This window comes from Schistocerca gregaria, chromosome 4 (genome assembly GCF_023897955.1).
Source record: "Schistocerca gregaria isolate iqSchGreg1 chromosome 4, iqSchGreg1.2, whole genome shotgun sequence".
Classification (NCBI taxonomy): Eukaryota; Metazoa; Arthropoda; class Insecta; order Orthoptera; family Acrididae; genus Schistocerca; species Schistocerca gregaria.
Window position 1 is genome coordinate 88,471,202 of NC_064923.1, and position 25,206 is coordinate 88,496,407.

General features: G+C 39.8%; 1 protein-coding gene across 1 annotated transcript in view; it reads right to left on the bottom strand.

Moving 5' to 3' along the window:
- The window catches only part of LOC126267005 (transcription initiation factor TFIID subunit 1-like), a 230,107-nt gene that overhangs the window by 133,438 nt on the left and 71,463 nt on the right, over positions 1-25,206 (bottom strand). Inside the window, exons 7-8 of the mRNA XM_049971767.1 lie at positions 14,150-14,542; positions 11,134-11,374 (exon numbers count right to left, since the gene is read on the bottom strand). Of these exons, the coding sequence (XP_049827724.1) occupies positions 11,134-11,374; positions 14,150-14,542 (634 nt within the window). The remainder of the gene's footprint in view (positions 1-11,133; positions 11,375-14,149; positions 14,543-25,206) is intronic.

Consider the following 25,206-nt stretch of genomic DNA (forward strand, 5'->3'; position numbering starts at 1 on the left):
TTACAACTTACCACACATTTTCAATTTTCTCGAGCATTATAAGTGGCTATATAAGAATATATTTTTAAAAAAAGACTCTTAAATACAATTATTTTTCATTCAATAAAAAATTATATTCACAGCCATGTGGCTTAGCTATGGGGAGTCCACTTGCATGTATCATGTCCGAAATTTTTATAAATTCTCTCGAATTGCTTTTTTTTTCCAAAACTACCCGGAATTAGTGAACAACATTATATTTTGCGCGAGATACGTGGATGACATTCTTCTACTGGTTAATAATTCTCCAGATGGAATAGAGCAAATTTTCGCAACATTTAACAGTCTACATGAAAAAAATAAAATTCACAAAAGAATTGGAATCAGCTGACAGATCACTAAATTATCTTGATTTAATGTTGACTATTAAAGATGCTAAAATAGAGTTCAACATATTCCGGAAAGCAACTTATTCAGACAACATCATCCCGACTGATTCAACCCACCCCCAAGCGCATAAAATGGCGTTTTTCGATTCTAGTATCCATCGGGCGAGTTCTATTCCGTTGTCAACCTCGAAAAAGAATTACAAATGCTCGGAAGTATTGCACAGAATAATGATTATGATCCAAACATAGTGAGGCAGTTATATCACAAGAAAATGCGAAAAAGGACAAAGACTTTAGTAAACACAAATACTCAAACCCAAGATCAGACCAAGAAATGGCTGTCGGTTCCTTATATAGGTAATGTCTCCTACAAGATAGGGCACCTGTTGAAAAATTCAGGTTTTAAAATTTTCTACTCGACAAGTAATAGTTTAAAGCAAAAGTTGGTTCAGTCCATTGAGAAAGACGGTGACAAGTCAGCGAAATCAGGCGTATATAAGATTATGTGTGATGATTGTCCATGTTATTACATAGGTCAAACAGGCAGAGCTATAGCAGTAAGGTTTAAAGAACATCTTCCAATAAAGGGCGTAGGAACACGGGGGTCAGCCTTTGCGGAACATCTGGTGCAAACGGCTCATACACCTAAACCTTTACGTGACATAGAGCTACTACATCATGAAGTTAAGGGATATAGACTCGACACGCTTGAGGAACTACAAATTTATGCACACCTAATTACAGATAGAAGCAATTTACCGAACAATCAACTGTATCTAAAAAATAGGGCATACTTCGAAGGCTTCCAACCTATACTAGGTTTACAATAATTCATAATGCATCTTACCTCACAGTTTCTGTAATAATAGATCCTTTCTTACAGATGTTCATACAAGATTTGTTGGTCAGATTAGAAAGCTCTGTAATAGAATGTAAAACGTAGTCATGCTGGATACTGTAATTAACTTACAATAGTGAAATATAAAATTAATTCATAACAAAAGGTTATGTGACGCGTGCCTAATAAGTTTGACTCTATATGTCTCGCACATGCACGCCGCCCTGTGTGAGGCAGACCGCGAAGCCCTCGCAGTTCGCAGTCTCTAGCCGCACGACAAGGCCCATACAACGGGCTTAAAGTGAATTTCTACAGTTGGTTTAATAGAAGTGACAAAACCTTATGGTTATGCATCAAGTTTTATGAAGTTGACTTAGGACATGGCCTGTTTTAGGCAAACATTTAAATAATAATTTATGTAAGTACTATACGTTGCATCCTGTAGGATGACCATATCCAATATAATTTGCTAGCGCATTATAATATTAACTTGTTGCAGTTTCTGAAGAAGACGTTATTAATAACGTTGAAACCTAGGTAAACGATAAAGTTAACCTGCAACTGTAGGCTGTATATTCTTATATAAACAATTTCAGTTGCTGTCACTGCAAAAAAAAGAAAGGTAAAAAATTATTATAAGTGGTGTACACATAAGAAGGCAGTCACATGACACATTCTGCGCAGAGAGAGATGGATAATACTATGCAACATTATGAGTGTGTCCTATGTCTTTGACTCTTGCGTCACATTCCAACCACTGCCAATGCTGGCAACGGGGAACGCTGGGGTAAGCATTAAATCAGACCACTATTTCTGCTTCTAACTCTCCCTAGTGAAATTTATATGCTTGAAAAACTACCTCTGTTACTTCTTAACACTATATTTGTCATGTTTGCCTTATGCCACCCATAATTAACACTACAGTGGTGAAGTAACCTCATCATACACCTAAACTACTGTGAAAGTAATGCTTAATGTCCTACACACAATTGTAGCTTTTGGCCATTAAGGCCTTTGTCAGCAGTAGACACACACACACACACACACACACACACACACACACACACACACACACACAATGAATGCTACAGGCTGAAGTGGCAGAATGAGCTACTGGTTGGAGTATGATGTGGTACACTACTACTTGACACTGTGTATCACCCACCATCTGCCATCTTATGCACATACTACTGTAATATGCTACGTTAGGCTGGCTGATGAAATTTTTTAACACTTTCCAGTACTATCTGTAATGAAATTCTGTAACAAGTCTATCACCGTCCATTCTTTCATACAGCTCCTATTCCCACTTAAACGATGTTCTAATGCCATCAGTTACTCAAATTGGTCGGTTTTTGGCACTGGAATTACAATAGCTATTTTCAGTTAAAAAATTGTGATCAAACAAACTGCTAAATTTTTATATTATATTTCATTCATGTACCATATACAGTGTGTAAACAGTGGTGAAATAGCCCAGCCAATGAAGTCCAAAAAAGGTCAAATAATGGAAATAATTCATGTAGTTACAAATTTTTGTACAATGGTAGGAGGGAGTGCCATGAACAACACACTAAAAATCCTGACCAATAGAGATCCAGTGTGGGAGTGGAGGTGCATTCAAAAGTCATTTTTGTACATGTTTCCTGAATAACACAAAAACAGTGGCATCTAGTGATAATGTATCCCTGTGCGAAATTAAACTACACTGAATTCCTAATAAAGATCCTATTCACTCTTTTCTCTAGGACCAGTACTTTGCATGTAGAGAGCAAGAGAATACTGAAATTTCATGCAACACGCTTGAGATGCAGCTTAGATGATTTTTGAAGAGCAATTTGTGGTACTTTCTTGTCTGCGTGGTCTAGGGGTAGCGTCTTTGATTCATAATCAAAACGTCTTCGGTCCCGGGTTCGATCCCCGCCACTGCCTAAATTTTGATAAATAATCAGCATTGGCGGCCGAAGACTTCCGGCATAAGAAGCTGGCCTCATTCTGCCAACGGTCTTGTCAAAGAGGGCGGAGGAGTGGATAGAGGTTCAGGGCACTCTCTTGTCCTAGGGGTGGGAAATTGCCCCTAAAGGCAGAAGAATCAGCAATGATCAACAACATGAGGATGCAGAAGGCAATGGAAACCACTGCATTAAAGACACGTAACGTGTATCCACAGGACATGTGGCCTGTAGTTGAAGTGTCATGGCAAAAGATTCCGGAATAGTCCCCCATTCGGATCTCCGGGAGGGGACTGCCAAGGGGGAGGTTACCATGAGAAAAAGATTGAATAATCAACGAAAGGATAATGCTCTACGAGTCGGGGGGTGGAATGTCAGAAGCTTGAACATGGTAGGAAAACTAGAAAATCTGAAAAGGAAAATGCAAAGGCTCAATCTAGATATAGTAGGGGTCAGTGAAGTGAAGTGGAAGGAAGACAAGGATTTCTGGTCAGATGAGTATCGGGTAATATCAACAGCAGCAGAAAATGGTGTAACAGGTGTAGGATTCGTTATGATTAGGAAGGTAGGGCAGAGGGTGTGTTACTGTGAACAGTTCAGTGACCGGGTTGTTCTAATCAGAATCAACAGCAGACCAACACCGACAACGATAGTTCAGGTATACATACCGACGTCGCAAGCTGAAGATGAACAGATAGAGAAAGTGTATGAGGATATTGAAAGGGTAATGCAGTATGTAAAGGGGGGCGAAAATCTAATAGTCATGGGCGACTGGAATGCAGTTGTAGGGGAAGGAGTAGAAGAAAAGGTTACAGGAGAATATGGGCTTGGGACAAGGAATGAAAGAGGAGAAAGACTAATTGAGTTCTGTAACAAGTTTCAGCTAATAATAGCGAATACCCTGTTCAAGAATCACAAGAGGAGGAGGTATACTTGGAAAAGGCAGGGAGATACAGGAAGATTTCAATTAGATTACATCATGGTCAGACAGAGATTCCGAAATCAGATACTGGATTGTAAGGCGTACCCAGGAGCAGATATAGACTCAGATCACAATATAGTAGTGATGAAGAGTAGGCTGAAGTTCAAGACATTAGTCAGGAAAAATCAATACGCTAAGAAGTGGTATACGGAACTTCTAAGGAATGACGAGATAGTTTAAAGTTCTCTAACGCTATAGATACAGCAATAAGGAATAGCACAGTGGGCAACACAGTTGAAGAGGACTGGACGTCTCTAAAAAGGGCCATCACAGAAGTTGGGAAGGAAAACATAGGTACAAAGAAGGTAGCTGCGAAGAAACCATGGGTAACAGAAGAAATACTTCAGTTGATTGATGAAAGGAGGAAGTACAAACATAATACGGGAAAATCAGGAATACAGAAATACAAGTTGCTGAGGAATGAAATAAATAGGAAGTGCAGGGAAGTTAAGACGAAATGGCTGCAGGAAAAATGTGAAGACATCGAAAAAGATATGATTGTCAGAAGGACAGACTCAGCATACAGGAAAGTCAAAACAACCTTTGGTGACATTAAAAGCAACGTTGGTAACATTAAGAGTGCAACGGGAATTCCACTGTTAAATGCACAGGAGAGAGCAGATGGGTGGAAAGAATACATTGAAAGCCTCTATGAGGGTGAAGATTTGTCTGATGTGATAGAAGAAGAAACAGGAGTCGATTTAGAAGAGGTATGGGATCCAGTATTAGAATCGGAATTTAAAAGAGCTTTGGAGGACTTAGGGTCAAATAAGGCAGAAGGGATAGATAACATTCCATCAGAATTTCTAAAATCATTAGGGGAAGTGGCAACAAAATGACTATTCACGTTGGTGTGTAGAATATATGAGTCTGACGACATACCATCTGACTTTCGGAAAAGCATCATCCACACAATTCCGAAGATGGCAAGAGCTGACAAGTGTGAGAATTATCGCACAATCAGCTTAACAGCTCATGCATCGAAGCTGCTTACAAGAATAATATACAGAAGAACGGAAAAGAAAATTGAGGATGCACTAGGTGACGATCAGTTCGGCTTTAGGAAAAGTAAAGGCACGAGAGAGGCAATTCTGACGTTACGGCTAATAATGGAAGCAAGGCTAAAGAAAAATCAAGACACTTTCATAAGATTTGTCGACCTGGAAAAAGCGTTCGACAATATAAAATGGTGCAAGCTGTTCAAGATTCTGAAAAAAGTAGGTGTAAGCTATAGGGAAAGACGGGTCATATACAATATGTACAACAACCAAGAGGGAATAATAAGAGTGGATGATCAAGAACGAAGTGCTCGTATTAAGAAGGGAGTAAGACAAGGCTGTAGCCTTTCCCCCTACTCTTCAATCTGTACATTGAGGAAGCAATGATGGAAATAAAAGAAAGGTTCATTAGTGGAATTAAAATACAAGGTGAAAGGATATCAATGATATGATTCGCTGATGACATTGCTATCCTGAGTGAAAGTGAAGAAGAATTAAATGATCTGCTGAACGGAATGAACAGTCTGATGAGTACACAGTATGGTTTGAGAGTAAATCTGAGAAAGACGAAGGTAATGAGAAGTAGTAGAAATGAGAACAGCGAGAAACTTAACATCAGGATTGATGGTCACGAAGTCAATGAAGTTAAAGAATTCTGCTACCTCAGCAGTAAAATAACCAGTGACGGACGGAGCAAGGAGGACATCAAAAGCACACTCGCTATGGCAAAAATGGCATTTCTGGCCAAGAGAAGTCTACTAATATCAAATACCGGACTTAATTTGAGGAAGAAATTTCTGAGGATGTACGTCTAGAGTACAGCATTGTATGGTAGTGAAACATGGACTGTGGGAAAACCGGAACAGAAGAGAATCGAAGCATTTGAGGTGTGGTGCTATAGAAGAATGTTGAAAATTAGGTGGACTGATAAGGTAAGGAATGAGGAGGTTCTACGCAGAATCGGAGAGGAAAGAAATATGTGGAAAACACTGATAAGGAGAAGGGACAGGATGATAGGACATCTGCTAAGACATGAGGGAATGACTTCCGTGGTACTAGAGGGAGCTGTAGAGGGCAAAAACTGTAGAGGAAGACAGAGATTGGAATACGTCAAGCAAATAATTGAGGACGTAGGTTGCAAGTGCTACTCTGAGATGAAGAGGTTAGCACAGGAAAGGAATTTGTGGCGGGCCGCATCAAACCAGTCAGTAGACTGATGACAAAAAAAAAATGGAACACAAGTGTCCTCTGCCAAACTGTTTGGCTCAACTTCCTCCACACTATCGTTGTATGTTGTAAATAATTATCATTTATACCCTGTGTGTGGACTTTTTGTACAGTGTGTCCTGGGGATCATAAGCAGATACATGCATCTATCTTGGAATATTTCACAGGATTAACTTATATTGGGGTTTTAATGGCATAGCCCATAGTCCAACTTTTATGGCTTTGGTACCATGATTTCTTGTTACAGGAATTTGTATCACTGATGAGCGGTTTGGGAATTCTAGTTTTCCCTGCAGTTCCCTGGTTATGGAGGTGTTTTGCATCAGTTCAGCGGCACCTTTTGCAGCTGTTTTTCTCTTATTTTTCATCACAATCCTCTTCAATGAACTCTCTCTCTCTCTCTCTCTCTCTCTCTCTCTCTCTCTCTCTCTCTCTCTTTTTTTTTTTTTTTTTTTTTTTTTTTTTTTTTTTTTTTTTTTTTTTTTTTTTTTCTTCACAGCCCTCTTCAATGCTTGCTGGAATTTCTTCAATCCTGTAACCCAGTGCTGTTTTCCTTTGTTATTATTTTCTAATGCATTACTATATTCATGTCCGTCCTTCTTTCTCTTCCTTCCTGTGTTTCTCTTGTCGCTTTACAAACCACCGTTCATGTTCTACTTACGAGCACACAACACATGTTTCAGCCACGCACACCACACTGCTACATGACCATGCTGATTGTTGGTGCAGCATCTCATGTCCCACATTACTTCCATTGATATAATTAATCCTGTACCTTCAAATCAATCACTCTTCCAGTGTCCCTCTCGAGTATTTTCTTGTGTTATTTCCCGTACCTTTCCTGTGCCACATGAACTTGTATCTCATCCTACCAACCCCTCCCCACCCCGAATCCTTCTCCTCTCTCTTCCAGGTTGCACCTATTAACTTCACCTAATCTAGTAACATCTGCTGTCCCCCTTCTTCATACACATCCACCTGAGGACTTGCTACCCAAGTTACAATCATTTTAAACATTCTTCTTTTGTTCTCATTGTGTCTTCAGCCCAATTTCATTTGGTTTTCGCCTTTCACTATCAGCCTATTCCCTCAAATTTCATCTTATTTCCCCTTACTTCATCCATTTCATCATTTTCATGATTTTTTTTAAATGCATTTTTGCAAATTTTTTCAGATGTAATTCTACATCATTGACATATTTTTATGCATTTCCATCTACCACCATGGATCCCAGTTGCTTCTATCTGCGACAATACAGAAAAGTTTTCTTATCCCTAGCCAGAATAGAGTCCCACATACTTTCCTGCATTTTTGCTTGGCTCATGGTATCCCCCAAATGGCCTTACCATCTAATTACCCATCACTGGCTGCTACCCTTCCTTCCACAATGACTTCCATCTGTTCAGATTCTGTCAGTTCTTAACCCTCGCCAATATAGTACTGCAAAACCCATATCAATCTGGACCAAACATCTTAGCAACATTTTCTCTCCAACTGCAAAATTCTCCTGCTACACAATTCCAAATTCCTGGTTTCCATAACACACAAAACACATACTGAAACTCTTGCCCTCCAGGAACTAGACAATCATGCACAATGTCACCTCAAAAAACTCTCCAACCTGTTCACTTCCTACTCATACCTTGGACTACCACTATCCACCATCTCTACAAATGCCTACAAACTGCCCCCCACTGTAGCCGTCAAACTCTATTTTGCAGACCTACTACATTTACCCCAACCTCAAAAACTCCCTTCCACCACGATTCAGAATCCACAACCTTAACAGACCTGAAACACATCATGAACCTTTCCTCCAAAAGCCTTAGCCCTGCAGAAGTATCAGTCTTTTCCAAAAGCCTTACTTTTGCCCCACTCCCAAATTCAATCATGCAGGACTTGTTGAAGACCTCTTCTTCTTACAGTCCCTACAGTGGAAACACTTCTTTGACCCCAACTCTACCAATCATACTCAACCGTAACCCAAAGTTGAACCTTGCCTTACTCAGTTCGCTCCTCCAGCAAACCATGATCCACCTACCTCCACTGCCCCCAAATCACACCCATTAACATTCCACAATTTTTAACCTTGAACCTTGTCTCACCATCATTCCCCAAATCCTTCAACATGCAAACTAACCTTACATCCACAGAAAGAACCACAATCCACCACTTAAAAACTGATCTTGACCTTATAATCCTACCTGCTGATAACAGCTCCACCACTGCTGTATTAAACTACAATGATTTTCTGGCCGAAGGACTCCACCAGCTGTCAGATTCATCCACCCGTAAACCCTGCCATAGTGACCCCATCCCCGAAATCCAGCAGGATCACCTGTCTTTCCTCGAATCCTTAGGTCCATCCTAGAACCTCTCCCCAAAGTTCATCTCTCTCCTCACCCCTACCACTCCTTGCACTCCTACGCCCAATGTGTTTCGTAAAAAACCTAATCATCCATGATGCCCCCTTGTGGCCAGTTACTGTGCCCCATTAAGAGAATCTCTGCTCTCATAGAACAACACCTTCAGCCTATTACCAGTAACCTACCCTCCTATATCAAAGATACCAACCATTTCCTCCACCAACTCTCCGCAGATCCTGTCCCTTTACCACATGGTGTCCCACTCATCACTATTGATGCCAACTCCCTTTACAGTAGCATCCCTAATGCCCATGGCCTTACCACTACTGAACACTACACTTCCCAACATTTGACAGATTCCAAACCAACAACCTCCTTCCCAGTCACCATGAGCAACTACATCCTCACCCACAATTACTTCTCCTCTGAAGGCATACCTACAAACAAATCTGGTGTACAGCTGTGGACACCCACATGGCACCATCCTATTCATGGGCCATCTAAAAGAATCCTTCCTAAACCCCTCACCTGGTTCAGATTTATTGATGACGTCTTCGTGATCTGGATCGAGGGAAAAGGCATCCTTTCCGCATTCCTCCAGAACCTCAACACCTTCTCCCCCATTCACTTCACCTGGTCCTACTCAATCCAACAAGCCATCTTCCTTAATGTTGACTTCCACGTTAAGGATTTCTACATCAGTGCCTCTGTCCATATCAAACCTACCAACCACTAGCAATACCTCCACTTTGAAAGCTTCTGCCCATTCCATACCAAGAAGTCCCTTCTATACAGCCTAGCCCCCCACGCCCAACAGATCTCCCATGCGTTACCTTTCCAGTCACCCACCAACTCCTGAAGTCCCGCCATTCAGCCACTGAGGAGGACTCCCCTAGTGACTCAGTACCACCCAGGATCCCCTCATGACTCAGTACCACCCAGGCCTGGAACAAATGAGTTACATACTGCACCAGGGTTTTGACTACCTTTCGTCATGTCCTGAAATGAGAAATGCCCTACCCATTATCCCCACCCCCCTCCCCGCACTGGTATTCCGCCATCCAATATCCTCATCCATCCCTACACAACGCCTGCTTCCAAACCCTTTCCTCATGGCTCATATCCCTGTAATAGACCTAGATCCAAGACCCGTCCCCCTCCTCCCACCACCATCTACTCCAGCCTGGTCACAAACACCATCTATCCCATCAAAGGCTTTGATCTACAAGCTAAGCTGCAACCACAGTGCTGCATTCTACATGGGCTTGACAACCAATTAGCTGTCTGTCCACACGAATGGCCACTGACAAACATAGCCAAGAAACAACTGGACCACCCCATTACTTAGCATGCCACCCAACACGACATTCCTCATTTCAGTGACTGCTTTAGAATCTGCGACATCAGGATCCTTACCAACAACACCAGCTTTCCTGAATTGCGCAGGTGGGGACACTCCCTATGATACATTCTACATTCCTGTAAGCCTCCTGGTCTCAACCTTCATTAGTTATTGTCCTTACCCATCTAGCCTCTTCCCTGTCTTCATTCTAGCAATACACATCCCTCTATTCCACCAACACACCCTTAGTCTTTTTAATTATCTCCTTTTCCGCTACCCCCCTCCTCCCTCTCACACTCTCCCTCTCCCTCCTGACTGCACCTAGCTGCACTACCCTCTCCTCATCTTGTTTACTGTCCCCTGCCCCTACACTGGTATTCCTCCCCCTTCTCCTCTCAGTCTCCTTCCCACCCCCATCACTTGGTTGCCCTTCCTATCATGCTGCTACACCCAGTCTGGCTTCAGCTGCCAGAGACTTTGGTCATGTGTGGGAGTTGCACTTGCATGAGTGTGTGTGTGTATGTTGTCTAATTTCAACAAAAGCCTTGTTGGCCAAAAGCTCACTTTCCAACATTCTTTGTTGTGCCTATCTCCGACTCAGCATCTTGAATATATGGCAAGTAGCAACTATTCTTTCATAATATTGTAATACAATCAATTATTCTTCACATACTATGCCTATCAACATAGCAGAAATAAATCATAATAAATTGTATTATAAAATGTACTAACTATCACAAATGATGTAAGGACCTGCAGAGTACAGATTCTAGATTCAAAATGTATGACATCTCTAGACAGTGTGCAATGTGATCGCACCTGTCAAGTTACATACAATGTACTATCTGCAAAATTCACTAGTGGATAGGACTAAAATGTTCCACTTGATTTGGTGTTGTAAGTTTCATCCATTTCTGTGCTATGTTGTTAGTTTGCCCTGGAATAAAGTTCCTAGAAATGAGTTAGTTACATTACATTAGATACATTAAAATAAACCAACATTCTATGCATATAATTCAGACCTCTAAACATCTAGTATGCATTAGTCAAAACCTCTTACTTTAGCCTTTTTCCGAATATGTTTTAATAGAGGAAGAACATGGTGTGGGCCAGGGTGAGCCAGTGCACCATGAGAAAATCGTTTGAGGGGTGGTCTGTGAAAGTTCCGGAGACGCATTGGACCCATGTGTGTTTGCACGAATGGAACACGCAGCTCCACAACTGGTGTCGAATGCTGAATCAAGTTTCCACCACTGACTTTAAGACGCAGAGATGATTCTGAAGACCGAGGCATATAGTATCTGGAAAAAAAGGGCAACTCTATGGGAACACTAATATGTTTTTGGCTACATTATACGTCTAAACTTAAAGCTAGTAAAAAAAGCATGTGGTGGGTGGTTTCATAATGCATGTGCAATATATGTAATTTGTTTCTCAGTACTGTAAGAAATGCTATCAGTTACTCCTATCAAACTCAAAATCCTAGAAGTGAGTGTGCAAAAGCATTTGTTCCAGAATCTGATGTCGTATTTGTCTGGAAGTAATCACTCAAAAATATACCACAGGTAATTACAGCCTAATGTCCTTACTTTTGGACAAAATAATAGAAATACAATCATAAACATTATATTTTAAGTTTTGTCATGTGGAACACAGCATCTATATTTTATAAACTTCACAATGAGAAAACATTTTTTTTAAAAAAGTGTTGAATAACAATAATACAAAAAAAACTTAATGAAGCTCATTTTATTTATGGTTACCATAAGAAATCCAGCTCTAACAGACAAATATTTACAGAATGGAGAGGACGATTTGTAACTTTCTTACACCTATCTTAGCCTTCTCCTGTCCTCACACATCTTCCAGTCACACTACAATAGCAAGAATAGATATAGATTAGCTACTGTCATATCTCTCTCTGCCCCAAATAGGTGAATGAATGATTCACAACAAACAGATTAAATCTTTTATAACAAAATTTTCATGGCACCAGACAGTGAATATAATGCAGTGATTGTTCAACAATTACAAAGTTCAATTTGAAAAAGGATATGGTAGATTCATTGAACCAAGTTAGACACAGTTCATGTCACATTCACAATATAAAGCCTTACATGATTTTGAAATAAAGAGTGCAGAAATATCAAATTTACTGACTCAATATCCATGAAAATTACAACACAAATTACTCCACAATTCATGCTGCACATGCCACTGTGTCATTCAACATTAGTATGTAGGAACAGGCTGTTAGTAGAATGCTCTCCCATCTGTTTGAAACCAGACTTCACTGTCAGTCCTGATGGTCGATCAAAATTGGTTGTTGATCAAAAACACACTGATGTTATGCACAACATGACTTAAGAGAGTCATCATGTGACTTATCATGAGATAAAGGTCTTCCTGGGCACACCAACTTCAGCACATTAGATTTTTGCACGAATACTTAGCTGCAAAAAACATTTGTACTTGACGGATTCACACAGCATGACTGTAACTCAAAACAGGCTTGTGTCAACTGGTGTGTCTAAATCATACAAAAACCTGACCAAAGTAAATTGAAAACAAGGATACAACACAGTAACAGGAGAAGAAACTTAGGCAAACATTGCTGACAAATAAGCCTCAGAGGGTAGCATGCAACAAAATAACAAACAGCATGAAGTGCACTACATTTTTGGGTAAAAAAAATGGGGTATCATTTCAGCCCAGTTACACAAAATTTGTAAGTAATGTCATCTACATACTGTGTATAAGGAATGATTACACTGCATGTTTTTCATTCAGAAATTAATCACATTTGAATGCTATCTGTATGTGAGCTACGGAGCTCGGAACTATTTTTTTAACAAGGGGATTCAGTTCACAGTGAATGGTATACAACAATCAGTTTGCCTGACATCATCAGGAAAATCAGGAATAAGAACTGAAAACACTGCACCACTCTTTATCACTACAACGTCACCTGACGGAAAGTACATATCTGATTATTTACAATGGAGTAAAAGACAGACTGCTACTTACCGTAAAGAAGACATGTCAAGGTGCAGACAGGCGCAATTAAAAGACACTCACGCACAGATTTAATCCACAGCCCACAGCCTCCATGAGTAAAAACAAACAAACAAACAAACAAACAAACAAACACACACACACACACACACACACACACACACACACACACACACAAGCCCCATCGTGCACACAAATCCACCAACTCCAGCATCTTGGACATTCCGGCCCAAGATGCTGGAGTTGGTGGTTTTGTGTGTGTGTGTGTGTGTGTGTGTGTGTGTGTGTGTGTGTGTGTGTGTGTGTGTGCCTCTCTTTTACTGATGAAGGTTGTGGCTGAAAGCACTATGTGAGTGTCTTATAGCTGAGCCTGTCTGCAACTTGACATATCTTCTTCATGATAAGTAGCAATCTGTCTTTTCCTACATTGTTGATATTCCTCCCCGGAGTTTCCATTGTTCGGTATCTAATTATCTGACAGAGAAAAAACATCAAATTAATGTCTCACTCCATGTGTTCACCTGATTTTATCACCTGATGAGTTCTTTTTGTTCCCTTCTGTCAACCAAAAAATGCATGGCCACCTCAAGAAGCTGTGTTGAATTCTCTCAAAACCATGCTTCTGAGGTATCAACATCAAAGTAGAAAAAATGTTTCCAGAACTGGACTCTTACTTTCTCTCACCTGGGAGATGGAGCAAAAGTTCAGATTGTATAAACATGGCGAAGTGAAATGGCCATGTGCTTGTCAAAGAAACCACAGAAACCCTAAATCTGAATTTCAGTTATCCCAAATGTCAGACCAGGGTCTTAATCATTGTGCTACCTCACTTGGTGAAATATACATAACAGTACTCAGAATGAGGGCACTATGACTTCTTGATTAATACAATAAAATATTCACGAAGGAGTAGAGGATTTCAATGCCTTCTGTGTAGTTTTAATTATGGGGAGACAGCACTGAATATTTGCCTAACTCTAAAACATTGTTACCAATTTTAACAACATTTGATATTGTTTTTCTTATGTGGTTTCAAACACAATCTATTTCCTGCTACATACCTGTCATTGGAAACATTAAAAGGATCCCTGTCTGGTGACTTTGGTGGTGGAGGTGGTGCGTCTTCTTCCATGACGTTGATTACACCGGCCTTCCCAAGAAGGATCTTTGATTTCTTTACGTGAGGATGAGGAATTTTTACTTTTGCTGGAGTCACTGAGTCAAGTCTCTGTTTTGCTGGATCTATGTCATCAGGTATTCCCAATATGATGTTTTCATCGTTTGGATCAAGTGTCAGAATCTTTGGCTTAGGTATGTGAGACATATTTTCAGAATCCCAAATAACTTCATCTTCCCAAGCTCCATACACAAGCTCCTCATTTTCGACTGGGAAAATGGAATACCAAGTATCATCTGTATTATCATCACCTCTCTGCTGATGTTTACTCACCAACCTGAAAAATGAGTAAAATCATAAACATAGAAACAAGTAAAACAAAATGGGCACTATTTTGGAGAATAAATGTAGTACAGAAGCCAGCGTACAGGACATACCTAACAAATTTTAAAGGCATTGTGACACAGTTCCAGAACATACATTACATTTTTTACTAATTCCTATTGTGTACATCCAGAATTGTGGCTATAATACTGTCAAAGGCCACCTTCCTTAAAACAAATGAACTTTATTCTAACAAAAAAAACTTCCCTTTGAATACACTGTACTGCTATTTTCCAGAATATTTTTTATCACAAAACTGTGTCTGGTGCCTACTACACTCTTCACATTTTGTTCAGCTCAACATAACATTCCTAGCAGAGGCTCAGAAAGTTTATTCACAGAAAATAGTCAGTGTATGAGAGGCATGGGACCAGTAACATTACATTACACCAAAATCTTGTTCACAGTGTACATATGTTTGATATGGGTATAGTGTATGAGGTACTAGTATTCTTTTTATGCATTATTTTTTAACTGTGAGTTTATCTTTTACCTTTTTTTTTCCTGATCATGATTTGAAAGTCACACACTAACTATAATTTTAGTTTACAAATGAAACAATCCCATAACAACACTAAAATATATGTCTGAGTGTGTCTTACATACATGCAGTGTAGATAATGGACTGACTGACTGACTGACTGACTGACTGACTGACTGAAGCCACTGAATGGAGGGGGCTTGAATGGGACATGAAAACACGCTGCACAAGCACCAAGGAACATGACAATGGTACACATAACACACATTTGCACATGATTTCTTGAAAGGGGTAAGAAGGATCAGATATCAGTACACCAATACCAATACCCATGAGTGACTTCCTAGAATACATATGTTTGGATACAGAAGAGTTAGGGTGGAAAAGTGGAAGATAGACATCACAAAATGAAAAAGGTCAAAATGAGATTGAAAACAAGAAAGCTCAACTGCAAGATGGGAGAAAACTAGGAGGCAGCAATAAATAAACAGAATCAGATGACCAAGAATTTAAAATAAAGCAGAAAGACAGGCTTACAGAAAGGACAGGAATCTGAGGGGGAAACAACATGAAAGCATAAAGAACAAAGAACCAGTTGTAAGAAAGGATACCATGGCTATGAGAATAAAAGAAGTTTTGGAATTGTTATTAAAAGAAAATCAGGAAGGGCAAGCTAAAATCAGTGACATCATGTAGGATGATAAAAAAAGAAGGCACATGACATTGAAAATACAGTCACCAAAATAAAAAGGAATTTTAATGAGTAAGACATACATGGAAAGGTAGAAACTGCAGTAGACAAAATCTTGTAAGACTAGCATGTATGGATCATGGATCGAAACCGTACACACACACACACACACACACACACACACACACACACACACACACACACACACACACGGTAAATATTCAGGGATACAACAGGAATGATCATTTGAAGCAAATAAATCTAGTAAACATGGGCTGTAAAACATATACATTAAGAGCTATGAGCAATTGTTCATCATGCTGCTGTGAAACACATCTCTTCTACTGAACAAGGGCTCATAGCTCTTAAAGTATACATTTTGGAGCCCAAGTTTACTAGACAATTTCTTCTTGTTTTGGTCCATACTACCTCCTGTCAAACATGGAAAGGAATGAGCTTGCAGTACGAGATATCTGTTTCACAATATTGAAGGTCAAGAGGTGCTCATAATTCTTAAAAAATGCATTTAAAGCCCACGGTTGCTAGATTTTTTAAATTTGGATTACTGTTTCCGTCACATCCTTCTATACTAACTATGCCTCCTGGGACACCGTGTACATATATTCTTTAAATAATGGTGTCAAATTTGAGAATCTTGTTGAATCATGTTCATTAACAAGTGGAACAAAAGGTCTGTCACATAAATAATGTAGTATATTTATGGGACATAACAACCTACAGACTGAAACCACAAAGACCTATAAAATTTAATAAATGTCATCTGGAAGAAATCTTATACTCACTAGGTCTCTTATGCACTTTTTAAGAACACTATACTATAGATAAGGGCACACGACAAATGGATTTCTGTATAATTATTTGAATAGCAAGTTAGAAGATGGAAGATTTGTCCACAGAAAAACATAAAAGCTACCCTAAATTTGAAATTACATTCATAGTGGAGTACTTGTCAGTGAACAGACAGAGTGAAATCCAAAAGATGTGGCCAAGTGGCACCATCTATCCTGGAGATATACTGGGGCGCTAATGAAAGTTCCAGAAAAAGAATGACAGGGAAACCAATATTTGCACCAGCATCTAAAGGGAGATATGTTAATGGTAATTCTAATAAATAGTCTATGAGTCACTGGAAACTGAACACAAAATCATGAAGCAGATGGATTAACTAGACTGAAACTGAAAGTCCCATCAGAACTAAAACACAGTATGGAGGAAGACAACGACATCATTTAGACACAGAGTGCAAGCTCAGACTGAGAAAGAAAGTGATTTCCCTAAACCAGGAATGCATAAATGTAGATGGTCAAATGGGGACATGAAATACCATCCTCCCACATACATGTCCATTGTGCCAATCATTGCAGCACCTCACTCATTTACAATACTGAAACAGAGTAATTATCATCATATGTTGTTCACAAAAGAGATAGTGGTCTTGTGTGTGTGTGTGTGTGTGTGTGTGTGTGTGTGTGTGTGTGTGTGTGTGTGTGTGTGCGTGTGTTTTGTCTAATTGGGAAGAAGGCCTTCCGGCAGAAGCTTACATATTTGATAGTCGTAATATTGTCGTACAGCTGAGATTAGTATTGGATGTATGATAGCAAACTAGATATTCGAATCAGAGAGAGGCAGGTTGTAAAAAGATGAACTGTAACAGGAATTTAAAGGATGCAACATGGGTACCAACATCTTCAGGTAAATGAGGAATCTAAAAATGGCATTCGTCTAAGTTGGCCAATGTTATCTTAAAAGATGTTACCATCTGGCCTAAAATTTTTATCTTACCTTTTAAATATACCCTTGAATGGTTGTTAAGTATAGATAAATTGAATAAAATTATGATACATATGATAGCTACAAAGGGAATGAACGTTCTCAGATAATGGAATGGATATTAGAACATTGTGAAAAAGTCAATGCAAGAAAAGTCAAATTTTGGTAAAAAGATACCAGATTTTTTGGGACATATCATAATGTTTAGAGGCATCATCAAACTGAATATAAAATAATGATTTTCCAAGATCACAACATGAGGAGCACCTAGAACAGTTCTTAGGATTATGTGGCTTATACTAACTCGTTGTAAGCACACAAATTCAATTTGCATGCTGTCTTAAGGAAGAATACCATTTGGAAGCAGACAAAAAGATGAAATTTGGACTCCAACAGGTCAAACGCAGCATAAAATATGCTGAGGTGTTGTCATATACAGACTTGTGAAAGGATTTTTACCTAGGCTGTTACAGTTCAGAATATGGCCTGATGTTTCAGTTACATTAGCTGCATAAAAATGGACAGGAAACAGAAGTAAAAAAATCACATTTAGCGAACAGAATATTATCAAAGTAGGAAAGAAAGTACTCAACTACTGAAATGAAAATTCTGGCCATGCTTCTGGAGGCCAGGAAGACAAGTGCTGTAACTGACCAATGTGCTTTGTTGTTTCTGATATATAACGAACTGTCACAGCAGGCTGGCGTGACTGCTGTAAGTGCTGTAGTGTTTGATTTTGAAGTAGTGAACATCCCCAAGGAACAAAATGTCCGCCAAAACAAGCCATCACACATGCCTGCGAGTCTAGGTAATGAGGGAATATTGTAACCCAGTGGAAAGGGGTGTAATACTATTGTGCTGAGAGGAATCAAACATGAAACTTATTAAAGAAAAAAGGTACAGAATGTTACGAGAAAGAGGAATGGGGATGACTGTTTTCAAATAGTTTTTTAATTGTTTATCAGGTTATGCACAACAATGTAAGTCAATGCTACTTGGTTACAGAATGAGCCAGTCCATAGTTTAATGAATGCTATTTAGAAAATTTATAAATAAAAAAATTACTGAAACTGAGAGGATATACGAATAAATAACACATTACAGAGGAAAGTTCTCAGCTACTGCATGGAATTCCTGTACAGAATATAAGCAGTGGGTCCCAAGGAAACCTTTCAACTTAGTTTTGACAATCTGGTATTTAGTATTCAGTTTTTTCAGTTCTTCTGGGAGCCTTCAGAAAAGAAAACCTTTCTGTTGAATGCTAAAGGAGATATTATGTATGTGCAAATTGTTTTTCCTGACTAGTTCTCATGTTGTAGTATAATGGAATACATGTACATTGATGGCAGAGTTAGAATTTTGAGACGCCTGAACAGCAGCCAACACAAAGCCTGCCAACTGACATTGCCCATCTGCCAGGCCATCCTTTTCTGGATGCAGAATACTCTTACTGAGTGCACGGATTTCTCCTGGAATGTGATACCACAGGAGATAACAAAAGTGAAAGTAGGCAAAGTAAGCCTCCTTTCCTTCTTCTTTTGTTCCGGAAATAATTGAGAGGAATTTCTTGCTACCATTGCCATCTTAAAATTGAATTTCTTTAGCTTCTGGAGAATAAGTGGCAATAGTCTCCTGACAATGGCATATGGTATGATGCCATTTTTTGTGTGTTTGTTTAGCCTATAAATTGGTGAGTTTGAATTATTCAAGAACGTGTTTTGTTTCAGAATCATTACTTTCCTAAATTGCTGTATCAGTATCAGACGGGAAAAACTTCTAGAGTAACTCCACTACAGTACCTCCTAATTTACTCAAAATGGCCTGTCATGCAAAAATATGAAGCTACAGGCCTGAGGGGGCTTAGCAGTACAGAATATTTTACATGAGAATGTTCTACAAATCTTCAATATTTTGTGCTTCTACACAGTTATTAGCATAAATAGATCTGCCATGAAACAGAGCAAAAATATGAAGACCAGATTATCACAGTAAACAGTCAAAATCAAGCACACAATAAACCATATCCAACTACACACAACCGACCAGCGTGAGGACTGAAAATGCTGAGATTCAAAAAACTGCTCTAGAGCACTTGATAAAACATCCTTAAAAATTCCGCTATATGTTAACAAAGTACCACACTAAGAATAAACGGCAGTCGTTTCCAGTTAGCCTCGTAATGGAAGAGAATATTTTATGTTCTTTGTGTCACCTGCAAAGAGGACAATTTTTGTTTCATGTGTCATGTTTATTGGCTGATCACTGATATACATCAAGAAAACCAACAGACCCAGAACAGAACCCTGTGCTACCCCATTTTACATTCATACCTCTACCCTGTTTGTTGACACTGGAGGACAACCTTCTGCTTCCTACTTTTCAGACATGAAGTGAATCATTGTTGAGCTTCTTCCCTAATTCCATAATGTTCCTGCTGACACAAAAGTATTGTATGGTCTACACAAGGGATGCGTAGACTGCAGTCCACGTTATGTGTGCCACGCCATTGCTCTGACAGCAGCGCGTCCCTCATTGTTCTTCGTTGCAATTTTTTTTCTCCTTTCAGGAAAGGAGAGGGTAGGCTCTTCTACAATGTAGTTCCTTTAAGAATACATTGTTGTAACTATATTTATTAAATAAAGTGAATGTTTCTGAAACAATTAATGTGTGCCAATTACGTATATCTTGTTGCACAGCAATCCTGTTTGTAAGTGCACTAATGAATTTTCGAAACTATTGCTCGACATGGACGGTTAAGGAACCAAGTCCAACTCAGACTGTGTGTCACAACTGTAATCTACAGCAAGTGAAGAGTGCCAGTATGGAAAAACAAGACAATGCCTGTACCTCGTTGTTATACAGCAAAAAAAGCAAGGAGTGCAAACAGTGCAGTATGACGACACACAGAGCATAATTCTGCAAATTCTAGAGTACAGAGTAATAAAAATCGACATTTGAGCTCTGCTGCTCCAAGGTGTGCTAGTACTGACAAGAAATGCAAAGACAGGAAAGACCGTCCATACTTGAGACACCACAGTGTGGACAGCATCGCTAACACCTCTGTTTAGACAAGAGCAAGATGGCACCTAAACTGCCAAAGTAATGCGGTATTTAGATTTAAATACCCTGTTTTGGACAGCTCGACCTACATGTGTCTGCTCATTCTGTTTATATCACCACTACAGACAGAATGGCAGTTTCACCTATTTCAATCGTGATGTGCTGTTTGCTGCCTGTTTAAAGACTTCAATTACAAGACTGCAGCCTGCCGACTGTGAGTGGACTCCATTACTCTATGCTGTCATGTGATAGGCCGCTGTCATGGCTGATAGAAGACGCAGACAGACCTATGAGGTCTTCCTCTTGTGAAGCACCTAGTAGGCTGACTGCAAGCTGCAATTTTCTACTTGCTCGGTAGGGATTTGAGTGCCGCTTCCCAGGCATTACGCATACCACCTTCTTGGGTGTGTGCTGTGTGTGCTAAGAAAGCCCTGGACTTATGCTTTCATGACAGTCTAAGCGCATCCGTCTTCGAATGACCTGAGGCCTTCTATTTCATCACGGCTCGTCAACAGACTGCCATGTGGGGTCCTGCTGCTGTCCCGCTCTGCTTCACAGTCAGGCAGGGCGCCTGCAAGATGTTGGGTGCTGTGTCCAGCATTTCTCGCCAATGCCTAGACAAGCAGCCCACCCAGAGTACTAGGGAAGACAATTTTCACTGTAGCAAACACTTTAATAAAATTTTATTTAAAAAACCGCTGTTTCTCTCATGCCTTCAGGTAGTCCTTCTGTAGTCGGCTTAATGTATTTGCGGCCCACTGTACTAGCAAGTCTGTACACCCCTGGTCTACACAATCAAATGCTTTTGTTAAAAAAATAAAATAAAAAGAAATACTGACTGTGCTCAACTCAATTGTTTAGCCCCGATAGTGCCTCATACAAAAGAATAAAGTATTTTCTGTGAATATTTCTTCCCTGAAGCCAAACTTCAAGTCTGACAGCAAATTGTGTTCACTGAGATGTTCTCTCATATGTTGTTGAAGAGAAACTGATTGATAATTTATCATTTATTCGTTAAAGTTTCAGCCAGAGTTGAAAATAACATTTTTGTTAATGACTCGTTTTGAACATTTTTGTTCATTTTCAGTTACTTACATTAGAAGAAACAATGTTAAATCACTTACACTAGATGGTACAATGTTATTAACAAAACATAAAATACAAAATTTTCAAACATTTTGTGTGTGCAGATTACAGCTTACCAATCAATCTTTTATGATGCAGCTGTATTTGACTGTACATGACAGATTAGTTTTTAGATGAGTTCAATATAATCAGATCATTATAAAAAATATTATGATCATATTCTGCTGATCTTGCTGCTAAGCAGAGCCTGGGATCCAGCTCTGGAATTGTTAAAGGACTAACGGGGCCAGGTGCAACACTACACAAACAGAAGAACCAGAGACATGGAGATGGAAAACGAGCCCCTATCGGACTTCCAGGCGCACCAGACCGAAGATGGAACACCCAGAAGTGGAACTGATGGGCGCAGACCGCAGAGGGAATATCCAGAGCCGCAGCGGACGAAAAACGGAGCGGCAACGCTCCAACAGGTCATGGTGAACGGGCGCGTACCGCAGGCGGAATGCTTGGTACCTCAGACTGTAGATGAAACCCCCAGGATCGCGTTTGGTGGGCGCGGACCGCAGAGGGAATACCTAGAACCGCAGCGGACGGAAAACGGAGCAGCAACGCTCCAGCAGGTCGCAGGAAATGGGCGTGGACCACAGAGGAAGCGCCTGCCGCCGTTGGTGGAGGGGGAAGGCCATACGCATAAATACTGGACCAGGTCCACTCGAAGAGCAGTGTCAGGTCGCACCTGATGAAGGTTACGAGCTATGTGGCCGAAATATCGTGCAAGTACGACGCTGATATCCGGCAGAACACCCAACAACCCAAGATGTCATTAGATTGCCGGGAAAGCCTGAAGAGTTACAATAAATGTACTGTCTACATAGAGTTTGCATCAAAAGTGGGTTATTCCAAAACATGGTCATCTCTACATTATTGATAAACACGTAAGCTAACAACCCTGACAGGTAACTGCCCATTGCCAAACCATGCCTCTATGCATACACTTTCTCACCAGATTTAAAGTAATTAAAACTTAGGCTAAAATCCAATAGTTCAAGAAATTCTAAAGGGTTTACCTCTTCTATGTTGCTATTGCATGTTAAATTTATTCTTATTATTTTTTAAAGTTTCATCTATTGGTACATTAGCATATAGGTTTACTACATTACAAGACCCTAGTAGTATATCAACAGTGATCAACAGATCTTTAGCTTCATTTGCAAAAGCTATAGCACTGTGTGTCTACATTCCCTTTTTTAAAAATATTTCAATCTGTTGGAAAACTGACCACATCTGAAGTACGCACTGCACAGCTGACTTAGTACAGAACTAATACATAGTACATTGGTCTTTATAATCTTACTCAGTATTTCACTTTTACCATGAAGATCTTAAATGATTTAATAATTGATTCAATTTCATTTCCACTCATTCCCTGTAGCTGCATGTGATATTGTCTTGGACAGCTTTTTTTTAAAAAAAAAAAAAGGCGTGGGTGGGGGGAGGGGGGTCGGGAAGAAAGAAAGAAATTGATTTAGCCTGCTGAATATAACACAATCACCAAATATTTTGGACAACTCTTTTGAATCACTAATAGTTTCCATCTCAATCAAAAAAGGTATAATACGTTGAGCACTGACATTTTGCCTTCACACCTCTTTCACTATAGACTATATCATTTTAATTTTGTTCTGAGAACTTGATGATTTTCTATTCCCTTGATGTAATGCATTGTTTTAGCCTGTCCAGTGACATTCTTCAGCAATTTGCAGTATTGTCTGTAGTGAAATTCTGTAACAGAACTGTGACTTGCTACAGCTCCCTCCTGCTCTGCATGATAGTTCAATGGCATTAATCACAAACTATATACGGCATATCTCTCTTAAATTTTATACAGGGAAAGAGCTATAAATGGAAGTCATAAGTATTTGTAGAAATGTATGTTTGACATTTGTACTATAGACTTCTGTATAAGTTTCTCTTTGAGGTTGGCTTTAAATGTATGCATTGCAAGTGGACACTTTTTTCAATAATGTAAGTACTATTTGCACATCCTGATCTGATAGGTCATTACCAACTTTTCTCATATTGTGCCATCTATGAATAAATTGTAATATTCTAAATACTTTACGAGTAAAGGTGACAAGCCACCAAATAATATCCCCACCCCTGCTCGCTCGTTCCCTCACTGTGCGTTCCAGTAATCCTCCTGTTCTCAGTCTCCTCTAAAACTCTGCACCCAAACTCTCTTCACCATAGTCTCCCCTACCTCTCTCTGTCACTCCTTCCTAATCCACTCCCCCACATCACTGACAAACCAAAACAATGAAACAACCTCTCTCTGCTGAACTGCTCTCTCTCTCTCTCTCTCTCTCTCTCTCTCTCTCTCTCTCTCTCTCTCTCTCTCTCCCCTACATAGTTCACAAAAGCTGGCACTTGGGAGAAGAATCCAGATGACTGAGTTGTGGGGTATCCATTGAAATCGAACATTTTGTGCTTAGGAGAAAATTTCACCACAAGGTGCTCAACTCTGCTCTTGGCCACAAGTAGGTGATGGCCATGCAATCATACATTCAAGTAGACAATTGGTTGGTGGTCGTGCCCACATAAAGTACTGTGCAGAAGTTGCAGCAGAGCTGGTATGTGATATGGCTGCTTTCACAGGTGGCCCCCTAGGTCTCATAGGACACGATGGGTCTGTGACAAGAATGGAGAAGGATGTGCTGCATGGATGAATCAGGAAGGTCTTGCGTCCAGATCTTCCCCAGGGATATGACCCACATGGCATGGGGATGGAAGTGGATGTGGCACGGGGAGGGACTACAATACTGTGTAGGTTAGGTGGGCAACAAAATACCATTTTAGGATAGGTGAAAAGGAGTATGGGTATAATGTGCCTCATTTACAGGAAATGATGATAGTCAAAGCCCCAGCGAAGGATATGGGTCAGTTGTTCCAGTCTGAGATAACGCTTGGTGATGAGTGGCTTGCTCTTCTACAGCTGATTCTTTAGGGTAGTGGGAGGATTAAGAATATGTGAGGATAAGGCACAGGAAATTTATTTGCAGAGTAGGTTCAGGGATAATGTTTGTCTGTGAAGATGCTGTCTATGACTTTGCTGCTGTTACCTCAAACTCTAGTTGGAAATACACTGTCTTAACTAATTTGCCAGATTCACGTAAATCCTTTAACATTCTTTTCTCTGGAGTATCAGTCAGAAAGTTTATACTTAAGTGCCCACATAAAAGAAATTCAGGTCTGTTTAACGTCTGAGCTTGCACAGAATGAAGTCTGGAGAGGAAATTTCTGTAGGAAAAAGACAACATGATTGTCGAGAGGAGAAAGTAATACCTTATTTTTATGTGGTAGAAAAACTGATTTAATATACACTGAGGTGACAAAGTTCATGGGATAGCAATATACACATAGACAGACAGCATTAGTATCGTGTACACGTGGTATAACTGAGAAGCACTTTGGAGGAGCTACCATTTGTACTCAGGTGATTCATGTGAAA